The sequence below is a fragment of the Aythya marila genome, assembly GCF_965140915.1.
Source record: "Aythya marila genome assembly, chromosome: 1".
Taxonomy (NCBI): Eukaryota; Metazoa; Chordata; class Aves; order Anseriformes; family Anatidae; genus Aythya; species Aythya marila.
The window spans coordinates 136,724,986-136,739,490 of NC_139042.1; the positions used below are offsets into that span (position 1 = coordinate 136,724,986).

General features: G+C 39.7%; 1 protein-coding gene across 1 annotated transcript in view; it reads left to right on the forward strand.

The window, feature by feature from the left end:
* Positions 1-14,505, forward strand: part of BORCS5 (BLOC-1 related complex subunit 5) — a 78,386-nt gene that overhangs the window by 53,892 nt on the left and 9,989 nt on the right. Inside the window, exon 3 of the mRNA XM_082776764.1 lies at positions 3,198-3,355. Coding sequence (XP_082632890.1) covers positions 3,198-3,355 — 158 coding nt within the window. The remainder of the gene's footprint in view (positions 1-3,197; positions 3,356-14,505) is intronic.

Here is a 14,505-nt window from a genome sequence, read left to right on the forward strand (position 1 = left end):
CAAGTTATTTAATAATACCTGGAAGTTCGCAGTGCTGGCTATCTGCTCTAGAAACAAAACCTCCTCGATGCTGAATTGCTGATGGCTTTTAGCTGGTCTCCTCAGCTTTCTGTTGTATACGAACAAAGGATACAAGCAACACCCTTTTAACCTCCTGCCCTTTTTCCATGTATCGCTCTTGGTTTGGGTGTTTTCCTGTGGATCTTCAATTTTTCAAGGGTGTTGGGAAACGTGCTGCTATCTCTGGAGGGCAGAGCTTGTGGAGCAGATATTGCATGAAAGCCTTTGGGGCTTGCTGTCTGCTGCTGGGGAGAGGAGGCAGGAAAGAGATCTGGACTCCAGAGGCTCCTTCCCAGCCCCACATCTCAGTTCCTATTTCCCAGGGTTCCCCTGGTAAAATCTCTCTGGAATCTGCATGTTTGAAGACTTCCACGAAGTGTCAAGGTGACTTACTGCTGCCAACTGCTTATTTGGAGCAAAGCTACTGATTTGCTAAGAAATAAAATGCAATGAATTAATAAAATTTTAATATCTACACTGTGGGCAGTAAGTAGTCACTGTGAATGACAAAAAACAGGGGATCGATTTCTGATGAGGGGAATATCTGCCAGGTAGAAGACTGCGTGGCTTTTTTCATGCCTCTGTTCACTTCCTTCTTTCTTTTCCTACAAGTTGAAATTCAGAACTAAATTCTTTGCTGGCATGGGCAGCATGAGCCATAGATCTCGAGAAAAGCTAATTGCTTTGGCTTCTCCCTACTGCATCAACCAAAATAATGCTATCCTTTATCTTTAAACAATGTATGCTGTTTGGTTTTTATTATGGCTTCAAACATTTTTACTGGGTTATATTTGAACTTCTGCCTTATGAAGATAGTCCAGCTAATGTCTCCGTTCACTTGAGTTCACGTTTTTCTGGATACTGAATAAGATGCTCTTTATAGTTTATTAATTTTGCTTTTAGCGTTTTGCAACCTGTACAGGGTTGTAAGTACAAAATATAAATTTGAGTAACTTAGTCCTTTATAGCTCATTCAACAGTCCTTGCCCTGTTCCGCTTCACAACTCTTATAATTCTTAGCTTAGCCAAAATACACACTTCATTTTAATTAAATCTATTAAACAGAGGCTAATTTTCTTCCTCCTCTTGAAGTTGGTGAGAGATTAGCAATAAAAGAAAATTAGTTGGTTGATAGCATCATATATTTTGATCAGTGCAGGAACAGGGTAACAGCCTCGGGTGTACGATGAACTTTTCATTCCTGTGTGAACATTCAACATATTAAAAGTTGACAACATTATTTGAACACTTATCCTGACAAGATAAATTTACAGAAGATCAGAATTAACAAACTGAAGGAATGCTAAAACATGTAAATGTAATGTATACATTAAAAAAAAAAAAGTTTCATTTCCTTCAATGGGTTTGCTCTCATTAAAGTTTTGCACTTCAGCTGAAAGTTTTCTTGAAAGATTTGCAATTGATATTGCTGGACCTAAGATTTTGTTTGAGGTAATTCTTTCTAGAGCATAAAAAAGGATTTGGCTAATACAGGTTTTTGAGACCAAATGGTTAACTGTCTATATCCTCTCCTCACCTGTTGATACAGGCAGTGCAACTGTAGTGGATGACAAGTCAGCAAAACAAAATTATATATTTTTTTTCTTTCTTTCTTTCCACTGAAGATGAGGAAAGGATGGGTTTTATGTAAAGGGTAATTGAGAACATCCTCAGAGAATAAAACGGTGAGTGTTGATGCAAAGTAAACCTACTTCATCATATCTGATGAGGTTGCTCTCCTAGTTTTGTTTTCATTTCTGTCTGGAAATGTTTTTGAAGAGGTTTAACTTTCTTAAATTCATAAGATATTTCTGACTTAGTCTTGGTTTCTGTCTTATTTGTGAGTGTTTTGGCAAGAACTTGATGTCACAATTTGTTTGTAGCTTGCAATAGGCATGTGGGCCATCCAAAATACTTTCTATTTCCCAGTGAGGTACATTCTTAGAAGAACTTTTCCAATCCAAATAACTTGCATTTATTACTCCTTTTAATTGCTTAGTATGATACTTGCTTACATTTGCTGTTTTAATGTCTTTTCCTGTCAGTAAATGGAGAGCCCCAGAGGGCACATGCATGCAGTTGCTGAATTCAGTTTACATAGCTTTACGGGAGTTTTGGAAAAAGCAGATTGCGTGTGTGTGCTGTTTGTCACAGATGTTGTCCCAACTAGAAAGAAGTTGTACTAATGCTGGAGGAAAATGAAAAGAAAATAAATAAAGGAAATAACAAAAAAGGATGGCCTTAGAATTTAGTATCACTTTTTCCAGAAGCTGTGGAGAAAGCTGACAGTATGACACACGTGCTTGAGCTCAGCAAGGGTTCTCAAGTTGCACTGTGCAAGCAACAAAAAATGGGCAGGAGAAATTTCTCTGGACGGTTTTGCCTTTAGCTCCTCTGGACATTAACAGTGGCCCAGTATTAAGTCTCACACTTTTTTGGTGATCTTTTTGTGAAACCTAGAGTCATGTGAGTAGGTAAGGATCTTAAAATATATATCTAAGTTAAGCTTTGAAAAAGGTAAGGTAGGCAAAACATTAGCGTTTCACCCCAGTTTTTAATTTAACTTAGGTGGGTCGTTTTTCACTCAGCTTTGTTTTGGGGGACCAGTGAATTTTTAATGATTTTTTAGAAATCTGTTTTTGACAGTGAGATTCTAGTGAAAATAGTTCAAGTCGCATGCCCTTAGGGGATTGCAGAACTCCACTCCTTCCCTTTCTGGCATACATAAATGAGGAGGGGGCTCATTTGTCAGAGTTCAGAATTGCTTGTGACGGAGATGAAGCAGGACTTGCTTTATGCAGCCTGTCACTGGGAACCAAGCTGTTGTGCATTATGGTACTATGTTTAGATTCTGCGTTTAAGCTCTGTCAAGGAGGGGTAAGCTGTATGGCAAACTATTCTTTGCACTGCTATGAATCCTAAACGTCCATAAATCTTCTATCCATGCCCTTCCCACTTTTAGCCTTCACTGGACCATTATGTTGTTAAAGTCCATTCAGTAGTCTTCAAACCTGAATTAGCTTTTTATTCATCCCTTTCAAGCTTTTCTTCTGGACATGTTGTGCTGCCTCTCTGCTTGCAGTTGAACTGGTTCTGTGAACAGCCAGATTAACTCCGTTCCTTCCCTTGCCACCTAGGACTCCTCAGTGGGCAGACCTCTCCGACCAACACCAAACTGGAAAAGCTGGACCCCCACCAAGTGCTACAGCTGTGTCTCCGGTACCAAGACCACCTTCACCAATGTGCAGAAGCGGTTGCTTTTGATCAGAATGCGCTTGTGAAGCGGATCAAGGAGGTACAGCCCACAGAATGCCCATGTCTAGTGGGAAGGGTTTGGGGGCCTTGGGATGACCCTCTTGAGCTATGAATGCAAATGCTTGCACGGTCTTGGGTCGCTTTATGCAGTCTGCTTTAAAGTAAACCCAGTAGAGAAACTCTGTGCGTCTGTGTGTGTGTGTGTGTCAAACAAAATTCCCTGGCTTTCACTGTGGTTACTTTTAGGTGGTGTATTTACTGGTTGTGTTCTAGGATTCTTGGCTGTAAACAGGGTATGTTTCTCTAGTATTACGAGTACTGCAAATAATTGTTAAAGGAGTAAAGGATGACTGGAGTTTTTGAAGATATCATTCCTTATTCAGAGCTGTCTGCTTAAAGATTTATTAGGCATCATGTTTAAGCTCTAAGGTAAGAAATGGTTATCATAACATGGAGAAGGTAGCAGAGGTTGAAGGTAGTAGCTCTTTCTTTCTTCAATGGAAGAAATGGAAAAATGTTTCCAAAGTCAGCCTTTTCTCTGATCTGTATGGCAGTTAAAAAAAGTCTTTGTATGTTACTGTCCTTATCACTGAAGAGTCACTTGAAAATCACTGACCTGCTTAAATATTCAATGATACTGGTGGGGAGAAAACTAATTCCTAGGGCAAGCATCCTGAAACTGCATTGCCTGTCTGCTTTTGTGTAACTATTGGTGTTGGAAGCAGTAGGATGGCTGACATTTTTTTTAAAGTCAAGGTACGCTGGCATGAGAGGAGATGCTGTTTGAGAGTGGCTTCTCAAATACACAGATACGTGTAAGAACTCTTAAGTGCTGTATATATCAAAAGTGTTAGAGACCAAATACCTTTCAATGTCAAAATAAAAAATTTTGAACAGGTGGTTAATTTTTATTCATGCACTGTAAACAGTGACCTTGATTCATTGTTGCTATATTGGCTTAGAGTTAAGAAATCCCACATGACAAACTGGATAATAAATTTGATTTATAGGCTGTTTTGAGAAGCTGCTGTCATCATGAAGTTGTAAGTCCAAAATAACGTGGGAGCCATTAAAAAGGCCTTTTTACTTTGGCGTATCAAGATCTGAGGCCAGCTATTACACAAGATGTAAAGATATTTGCAGATGTTGGTGACTCAGATCACACAATCTCAGAAATGGAATTTAATTGCCAGCCTAATGACAGTGTACCGCATTAATCCAAGTAGATTGTAATTCTTTTGGCTGTTAAAGTGTGAGAGTGAGTATCAGCATGATTTAAAGTCATGGTAGACTCTACCAGTGCAATCTGCCCAAGTTGGATTTGACTTCTATATGGCAAGTGACAGACTACCTTTCGAGTTAGTCATGGCGTTACTTTCTTACAGTTCATAACGCTTATGATTTTCTTTCACAGAAAATAAATCTAACTCAATGCCAGTAATATAACTGGTATTGTCAATGACTTTATCACAGACTCCTGTATGACCTAGTGAAGGAGAAACGGGTGAGTCTAACTCAGGCAACTCACAAGTCAGGTTGTGTCAGGTTTTTTGTTTTTGTGTTTGTGTGTGTGTGTGTGTCACAACACTTAAGTAACTTCAGATGCTTTGAATCCCTCTGCCAGATTTGGTGGGTCTTTACTGTTCATTTTCCTAATCATTTTTAAATGTTTTTCTTGTATCAGCTGTTCTGCATGTGTGTTCTGGAGGAGCCGGGTGGGACCCACTCAGTTTAAATCATTCTTTCCAAATTGTTTGGGCTCTCTTTAGAGCACTAAGTGGAACTGCTGTTGACAGTTGATGACAACAAAGGGTGCAACTGAGCTAGAGCAGGGTATGTCTCTTGTTACAAGTGTAGACAAAGGAAATCATATTTGGCTGCACCCATTTGTCAACAATGATTTAGTTTTGCAATGTAGATGAAGCTTTGACCATTGGTAAGGAGTAAAAATGAAAGAGAATACGAAGTGTATTGTGAAAAGCAGAACATGTGCATGAGCTATACAGTAAATTATTTTATTCTTACTTCAGTAGTTAGTATTTCCCTTTTTTCTCTTTAATACGGAAAGTATCAGTGTTTTTATTTCTTCTGATAACAGGCATCTAGTGAACAGTGCTTTTAATTTTCCTACAAAATGTTGGTGTGCTTCAGTCCCTGATTCCTACCATTTGTCTGAGGTCTGTTCAGTTTTCAAACTTTGACTATATTCAGCATAGTAATAGCCCTACTGTATAGTATGCCACAAGCTACAACCAGGACCTATTTAGTTTTTCATTGGTAATATGTTCCAGTGCAAGTACCTTTTGCTCTTTGTGTGTCCAGAAAAAAAGTTTCCTGGTTTCTGGAAAAACTCAGAAGTATTGTTGCAAATTTATTGGTCCTCGATAACTCATAATTCACTGCAGTGGTTTGTAAATCAGCACACAATTTAAATTAAAATGGTGCTTAATTGAAAAGAAACTAATCTAAGGCAAACAAAAACCTGGCATGCCAGTAGTTATTGCAGATCTAAGTAGACCCATCTGTGTGTTTCCTTCCTTTGGGAATCAGAACAGCCTAGAGTTGCTCTCTATCCCACTTCCCAGTTTAGCCAGTTAGCAGTATGTTGGCTGGAGCCTTACTTGTTCCTAAACATGGAACCTGTATGCTGTCCAGGCTGCTTTGAATATTTGTTCTCAAGAAGAAGTGTATTTACCCAAGTACTTTCTTGAGGAAAGAATTGCAAAGACATGGCTGAAAGTAGTTGACTCAACTGCCCATATTCAGCAGTTGCACTTACTTGTACCTTCTGGTTTCAGAAGGGTTTGTTTTTATCACAGTAAGCTTTGTCTTTGTTGCCAAAAAAAATAAAAAATAAAAAAGAACACTTGCATCTTAGGGAAAAATAACTAATATGCATTAAATATTATGCTTCATATTACTTTTTGGCAGCTGACTCGCCATCTGTTGTAATACTGCCTTAATCTCAGCATCACTGAAGGATTCCTTCTAATTTTTTCCCCTTATCAGTTTGAAAAACAACACAAAAGTGATTTGGGATTTATGTATGTGTTAATCCAGGGGTATGGAGCCTGACAAAATTCAACAATTTTTAAGAAAAAAAAAAGCTTGTGTATAGCATTTTCTGGGCAGTGTATCTACTCTTTGGTATTATGTAGGATGCCCATTCCTAGCTTGTTGGATTAATCACAACATTATTGACTTCTGGGCACATACTGTTCAGATGGGTCTGGAAACAGGATTTGGTTTGTCTACTGGTGGAATATATTGCACCAAGTGAGTTTGTTATACATACGCTAAGAAAAACATGTGTTTTCAAAAGATAAGTTTATAAAATACTAAGTTAGAAAAGGCAGTTATAGCTAGTTAGCAGGTAAAACTGATCGTTTCCTCACCTTAGGTGGGGGTTTTACTGCAGTGTGCTCCGTGATGGGGATGAGCTGATTCACCTTCCGTAGGATGTGATACTTCAGGCTAAAAATTACAGGGGTGAACCATGCCTTGTTTTGAAATAAAATACTTTTGGCATTTCTTACTAGACTTCCAATACTGACAAAGGGGAAATGCTACTCAAAGTATCCAGTATACCCATAAAGGCAGATATAGTTCCTAGATAAATTGTGCATACAATCTATTTGAAAGTGGATTGCTAGGAGAGTTCTTTTGCTTTGCCCTAAGACAAAATATTGATGCAGTGTATCTGTAGCTTTTATTGCCATAGGAATGTCAGACTGATAATGATTTTGAAAACAAAACTTGTTACAATACAAAATGAAATTTAAGATATTTCATTCTAAGCTGACAGACACCCACTGAAAAATTAACACATTTTCCAATAATAAACATTCCTTTTACATTCTTAACATGTGTGATGGTAGAGTAGTTAAACAACTGGTGTTAGAGCCTAGGCATTAATGACAGTAAGTGGTTTGCCATGGAACAAATTACAGTGTATGTCTTGTTTTATATGTTTAAGTTCCTGTATGGTGATGGCCCTGCATTTTGAACAAATATTCCAGAATGTGCATCAATTAATTTTTTTTCTTTACCAGTTTACTGCAAAAATAATTGTAATGGGCTTCTGTGGGTATGTAGTCATGATGTCCAAAAATCCGTCTGTTAAAATTTGGTAAGAAAATAACTTCTGAAGCCACACATACACCACATCATGTCTCCCAACACATTTCAGCTGTTGAAAATATGGGATAGGAGTTAAATCGTTATTTTGTATAAGCAAAAAATCTAGTGCCTTTGTAAGACCAAGAAGAAGATAAGGACTGTTAAACACAATCATTACATACAAGCACATTTTAGCTTATCCCATATATTTAAGACTCATGAATTGTACTTCAGGCATCCATGTCACCATCTGTGTGAAGTGAATAATACATGCCCAGCAATTTGGGGATTCAGGAATCTTGGTTTATTTTTCGTGAATGCCTTGTGGCTTTTTGACCTTTATGGCAAGAGCATTGTTTCTGTGGCACTGAGCGTTTCTCTTATCTAAGCAACCTGTCATCTCCTGGAAAAATGTGCTGGGGAACGTGGCCTGCAGAGGTCACTGGCATTGTTTTGTGCCACCCTGAGGGAAGCGTGGATCTGCCATGGGCAGGGCCCTTGGCTTTGAACTCTCCCCATTACAGAGGTGAGAGGGATGGCAGGGTTAGGGGGAACTTGTCAAGGTTTGACGTTCCCTAGCGGGAACTAGAGGACAAGCTATGCTGAAGGTGTTGATAAAGGGAAAAGCTCTCTAAGCGCAGGGAGCAGTCCCACCACCAGCACCAAAGGAGTGCTGGGCCAGTCGCCTTGGCAGGACACTGCCTGGCACATCGCTGCAGCACAGGATCCCGTTAACTGCAGCAGCAACCAGATGGGGACGTGCAATGCACCTTGCACTTTTTAGCAGAGGTGCCCTCTCTGAGCAAGAAGATGCAGGCTGGGCAGGATTTCTGCAGTGCTCCATCCCAACAGACCCATGTTCCCTCAGAGAATGGACCCAAATACAGGGTCAGTTTTGTGGAGGTGGTGTTTGTTTGTAAAACCTGTTTGCAGTAGGCATGCCTCGAGAATGACACACCTTCTCACTAAACTGAATCGCTCCAACAAAATATGAATGATCTCAGCAAGTCCAAAGCCCTTTTTCAGCTTGAGGCCTCTGCCTCAAGGTCAGTGTGCTCATGTGGATCAGACCACTATTTACCTTTCATCCCATTAAAGGGAAGGGCTCAGAGGACTGAAAGCAAGCCAGTTAAATGAAGCCTGGCAAGAGTGAAAATGGAGATGTGTTTACTCTCGATGCAACATATAAAGACTTTCTAGATGAGGCAGTTTTGACTTTCAAGCAAAATTGAGACTTTTGGTTCACAGATTTAAATTAGCAGTGGCCAAAATCCAGGGAAAAAGTTTGAGAAGTCCTTGGGATATAATGTTCCTGAAGTTTCCTGGTTGAAATGCCACTCGTATTTTCAGGGGATTTAATGCCATACTGCCATGCTTTTTGTAAGAGCTGTGATAGGGAACATAGTGTTCTGCGAAGAAACCAGTACATTAAATATATTCTTTGGCATCTAGGAATTTTGAGATTGAAGACTGTGGCCATCTATTAGGCTCTTTATTTCTTCCTTCGTCTGTGATGAAGTGTTATTTATAAAGACTGGAATTTTAACTGAACACGCACCATCATGCAGAAATAAATGTGCAGTGTTACACTAGAAACTACCTTCATGTCCTTTAGCTGATCTTGCTTTTCTTTCTCCAGCCTAATGTGCGAGTAACTAGAATTCTCATGTGGTAGGGTGATGTCTTAACCAGCCAGTGTCAGAATGGGAAGCCGCTTTTGAAAAATCTTCACCATTATTATTTTAATAAATGAAATTACTATTTTTCTGCATATGGCCTAGGCAGATGGCCAGTGCTGCATTATACATGAATGCTGTGAAGTGATCCAGCAGTTAATAAGGAGGAAGAAAGATTGTTTGCACTTGTGGTGTTAAAATCTGTTGCATTAACATACATGGCTTCATTTGTTTCACATAAAAGACCAGTCCCTCATTTCCAGAATGTGTGTGAGAAATCAGTTCTATCATGTTCCTTTCTCAAGTACTTTGCTTTCTTATGGCTGTTTGGGAAAAGATCTGAATAGGAATCCTTTCCACCACCTCATTTCCAAGAAAGAGTAGAAAATTCAACTTAATCAAGCATCTTGCAGTCAGAAAGGTTTGCATTACTATAGAACTTCAGTGCTTAAGAGATTGGCGCTGAAGATCAGAAGTCTAGCATGCCAAGCCTCATATTAACACTTTCATATTATTAGTGCATGGAGTGTAGGATTATCAGGTACCTCAAGGAATAGAATTCAGATTCTTCTGACAGCTTGTTTAAACTAGGAAATTTGGTTTCTTATACTAACCTTGTTTCTCCAGATAGAAAAACAAAACAAAACATCGCAGAGCTTCTAAGAGGAATAAGAAGTATTAAAGTCCATTCTGGAGTTAGCAGATTTGATACTGAACTTGTGCATGGAACAGATTTAAGACAGGAGGAATGCAAATCTCTGCCTGGGGTGTATCACACAAGGTATCGCCATGAGAAAAGGGAGTGTATTGATGGGATTGCACAAGGCCGTGAGACAATCTCTTCTGACAGTGCAAGGCAGTCATTGTGTTCAAGGAAGGAGAATTCATGAATACAACGTAAGGGCTATAAAGATGCCTGGGGACTGGAGAAGCACTGGGAAGAAACTGTAGAAGCTTTGCTCAGTTGGCCTAGTGAAGTGAAGGCCAGAAGTAGTATGACTTCTCTTTCTAATTAATTTACCACAGGTTGAAGATGCTCTTCTCCCTCGCTGCGGGATACAGGAAAGGTACCTTTATAGGCTTTCATTTTTAATGATTACCTCCTGTTTGAATGTTGAATTGAAATTTTCAGGGTGTCAATTCTACCCTTAGGTGAGAGTTGTGGGTGTTTTTGTTGTTTTTGTTTTGTTTTGAATGTTAGCTAAAAAGCTGTTCAGCAGTTTGACGTTCATTTTAGAGATGTGTTAGCCAGTATTATTTGCAAATATTTGGAGTTGTACTGATGACTTAAAGATGCTGTGTGGTAGGTTGGGGGAGCAGGGTTGACCTTGTGTTAGCAGCTCTATAATTAGCATTCTGATAACAATCAGATGTGATCTGCAGAGATGACTTCATGTTGAAAATATTACACAGTTTTAGTGCAAGTAATCTGCCCATCTTGCTTTATATGCAGGGTGGGATTTCCTTAGTGCTTGTTTGCCATTGGGGCATGAATGTTTCTGTATGAGAACACTATTAACTATTATTTCAACACTGCTCTAGAGATAAGGAACAGCATTTATTAGCAATTAATTCTCATGGGTGTTGTGCTTGACTGGATGTGTCATCTACTTCTGGGAGTCTGTGTGAAATGCTGAATTATAGTATAGTAGGATACCCTGTAATCAAGTGTATTGAATTATGCCAAACTGGCATAGTGGACAAGAACTGAGGTTTGTATACCAAAGAAGTGATCTATTTGTGGAGCAATTGCCACTACTAGCAAATTATCCCAAAAAATAAAATTCCAAATCAGATGAATTTCAGTTGAATTTCAGCTCAGGTATTTGTACAACAAATCAGCATAGCAGCAGTACCTGACAAGGAATTCTACAGCTTTGAAGGTCAGGATGGATTCTTGGGTCATAACCTTTTCTTTCGCTTAATGCAGTCCATAGAATTTAATTTTTGATTATGCCTCAGGCAAGCAACATGTGAACTGGAGATGAAACTTTTCAACTAAAAGTTCTCCCATCCTGTAAATTTTCAAATGCCTTCTCACTTTTGATTGATTTGTTCTAGAGATTATCTGTAGACATGAACAAGGATAAAGGCTAAATACTTAGCCTTTCGTGAAACTTGAGGACTAATACAATAAAAATGGATACTCTGAACGGATTCCAGTTACCACTGAACAGTTGTTGAACTTTTGTCTGAACCCTTGATCGTTTGGGATGGTATATAGTCGTTATGTTTTGCACACTAGTTTATGGCCTCAGCAGAGCTTGTTGTGGACATAACTCACAGTGCTCAAGAGTTGCTTGAGGCTTTTCTGAAGCCAAGGGCTTACTGCCAAATGCTGTGACCTCCAGAAAAGTGCTGTGATGCCTGTGCTTTAGCACTGGGGAAATATGATGGAGTCAGTCTTAAAAGTAACTCTTCTTGGAATGAATGAGTAGATATTCCCCTTCTCAGCATCACTGGGGTGGTGCTTGCTCATTTTATGTTCAGTTTGAACATGAAAGACCTGATGTAGAGCTTCAAACACATCTTTCAAAAATCTTTCAGATTCTCAATGCCTAACGCTGTTAAAGCTGACAGACGTTTGAGTTTTCCCAGTGAGAAGGAGTTGATTTGGACATTTCATGTGAGAGCTGTGGCTTTCAGGAGAGGAGCAAAAGCTTCATCTGGAGTGTCAGATGTCCAGAAATCCCTGATACCTGACTGCTGGGCTTGTGCCCCTGCATATCTCACGCTTCACCCTTCTTGCATGTATAGAGGCCATCTGCACAGCACATGGGAGGTAGGTCTGATGCTACCAGATGCGTTGCCTTTCTGTGCACGTGCAGCACGGGGCTTGAACCCATCTTTGTCTTCAGGAGAGAGGCCTATATAATCTCTTTACCACTTCACAAGCTGCAGAAAATGGTTAAAACTCAGCTCCAGTGCATTCTCTGAGAACAGAACTGAGAGCTTTTTCTTATCTTTTTCTAGAGGAGGACACTACTTGTCTGCTAGCGTGGAATTTAATGCTGACTAAAGCAAAGTGAGGTGCTAGCAAAGGCTAGCACCACCTTTTGGAAAATTTGTAAAGACCTTCTAAGTACATACAGAAGAAGAAGAGCTACAGCTATCGGGTCCCAAGTGCGAAGCTGTGAATAATACCATTAGGTCAGATGGCTTACAAATTTAATAATGTCAACTGTACTTCAGATGGCACTTTTTTACTCTACAATGACAACAGTTGTGTTTTTGGAGAAACATCTAATTAATGATACTGGCGTTCTTTCAAATCAAAGCTTATTCTTGATAGGAAAAAGAACTTGCTTAAAACTAATCATTCTGACATGTTGAAAATACAGAACTGAGATTTATAATAAAATAAAACCATAAGGGTAAATAACATTTGCAAGCACTATTGTCCTTATAATATTCAAGCTCTGGCAATCTCTTGGGTGAGTAATATGGCAGCAGTATAACATGAGTAAATGAGGGAACTGAAGGCCATGTTTTGTAGCAGAATTATTAAGCTGCCTGAAATAAGAGTTTTGCAAATTATCATTTAAGCAACAAATCAGTCTGTAACATATATTTTTCTTCCTGCAGGAACAGCTAATTAAAGACAGGCTACAATGTTCCAATTCCTTTCTGTGGAGTTGTGCTCCACAAAACAGGTTTTGTGAGGACATCGAACACAGAAGTTCTTTTATCTTATATATTGTCTGGGTGGGTTTTTTGTTTGTTTTTTTCTTTGCCATTTAGGAGAGGTATGGGATCATTTCTAACATTATTGAACATACCATTTCAGTCTTGATAAAATTCTAGCTTAGGGAGTTCCAATTTCATCAAAACTTTTTTTTTTCTCTTTAAGATCAGAACCACCCCCCTTTAATTTCCACGTAGGAATAAATGAGCAGTAGTGCAGATCCTGAATTCCTCAGAACTGTGTTTTTGCGTGTCCTTTTAATGAGCAACCTTATGTAGGTTTAAGGTAGCACTGCCAGGAAGTGATGCATCTTTGTGTATGACTTATTTTTCAGAGATGATATTTTAGATGAACGTAGATTATTCTGTGAAAGCAGCAATCGAAATCTCTTAAGAAAAAAGAAAAAGCGTTCTTACTTGTTAAAGTCTACAAGTTAAAAATTACCATAACCTTTCAGAAAACATATTGATGAAATCAACATGTTTTGTTTTTGTTTTTTTTTCCCCCACAAGAATTATGTATTTAAAAGCATCAGTCGCTCTGGAATCCCTCTCTGCTAGGTCTTCCCACCACCATGAAGAGTGCAAAAGGGCTGTAAATGTCAGGGAGGTGCTGGTGACAGAACCTGTATTGCGCTACCAGCAGCCTACTCTTCTTGCATCTCCAGTCACATCTGAATTTAGAGGACTATCACTGAAATATATTTCCTTCATTTTTATGGACTATTTTGTCTTCATGAGTCTGTTTCTTCCATTAGGTTAGAGTTTCCCTCATCACAGACCAAGCTGTTACTCAAGAAGAGTAAATAAAAGGGTATTGAGATGATACTTGGCATCTGCATTGTTTTCAGCTGGCAGTGACATGCTTAGCCACCAGTGTGAGAAGGAACACCACGGGCATATAGCAGTGGTGGAGAATAGCCACAGAGAGAGATAAGTAAAACCCCCTCCTCTCCTCAGCTCTGCTGGAAGGGTGCCTGTCTGAAGACATGGAAGAGCTGATGACTCTGCTCGTGAGACTGAAGAGTCGGTTCAGCAAGTTGATTTGACACAAAACCAAACCACTGGAGAAAAGAGAGCCCGGAATAAACAAACTTCTCCTGTTTTCCCCCTTCTCCCTTCAGGCTTACTTGCAGAACTGGGCCTCATTAATGGTGATACAGCTCCTGTAAAGGAGGGGGTGGGACTGGTGCTTTGCAGCCTGAGGCTGTGCTGGATTTTGTTTAATGAGAAATTGTGCCCGGAGTTTAACTTGCTTATGTTTTTGTTTAGCTCTTTTGAGAGAGAAGGATCATAAGTTATAAGGTGTTGAGGGGATGAGTCCCGCAGAAGGGGACTGTGATATGAGACGTATCCAAGCTGGGGAGTTGGGTATAGCATCTGCAGCACCCAGATGGCTGCCGGGTGTCGTTTGCTGTCTGCTCCCTCTGTGAATGGGCCCTGCTTTTCTAATGTGCTTGGAAGCTTCCTTGCTCATTACTGCTGGGCGAGAGGTAGGTATTGTTTTGGTCGTAGCTTTAGGACTTTTTTTTAGCAACGGTTAGTGATAGCAGTCATAACTTCAGTTTGGGGGCCTGCCAGTTGGCAGGGGGATGCTGGTCGCTCTAAAGCAGAGGCAGCTTGAGTTGAAGCTGCCAGGGAGCTGCGGGCTGACCTCCGCAGGGGCAGTGACGCGGGGCAGTGACAAACGTATCCTGTCCAATAACGCAAT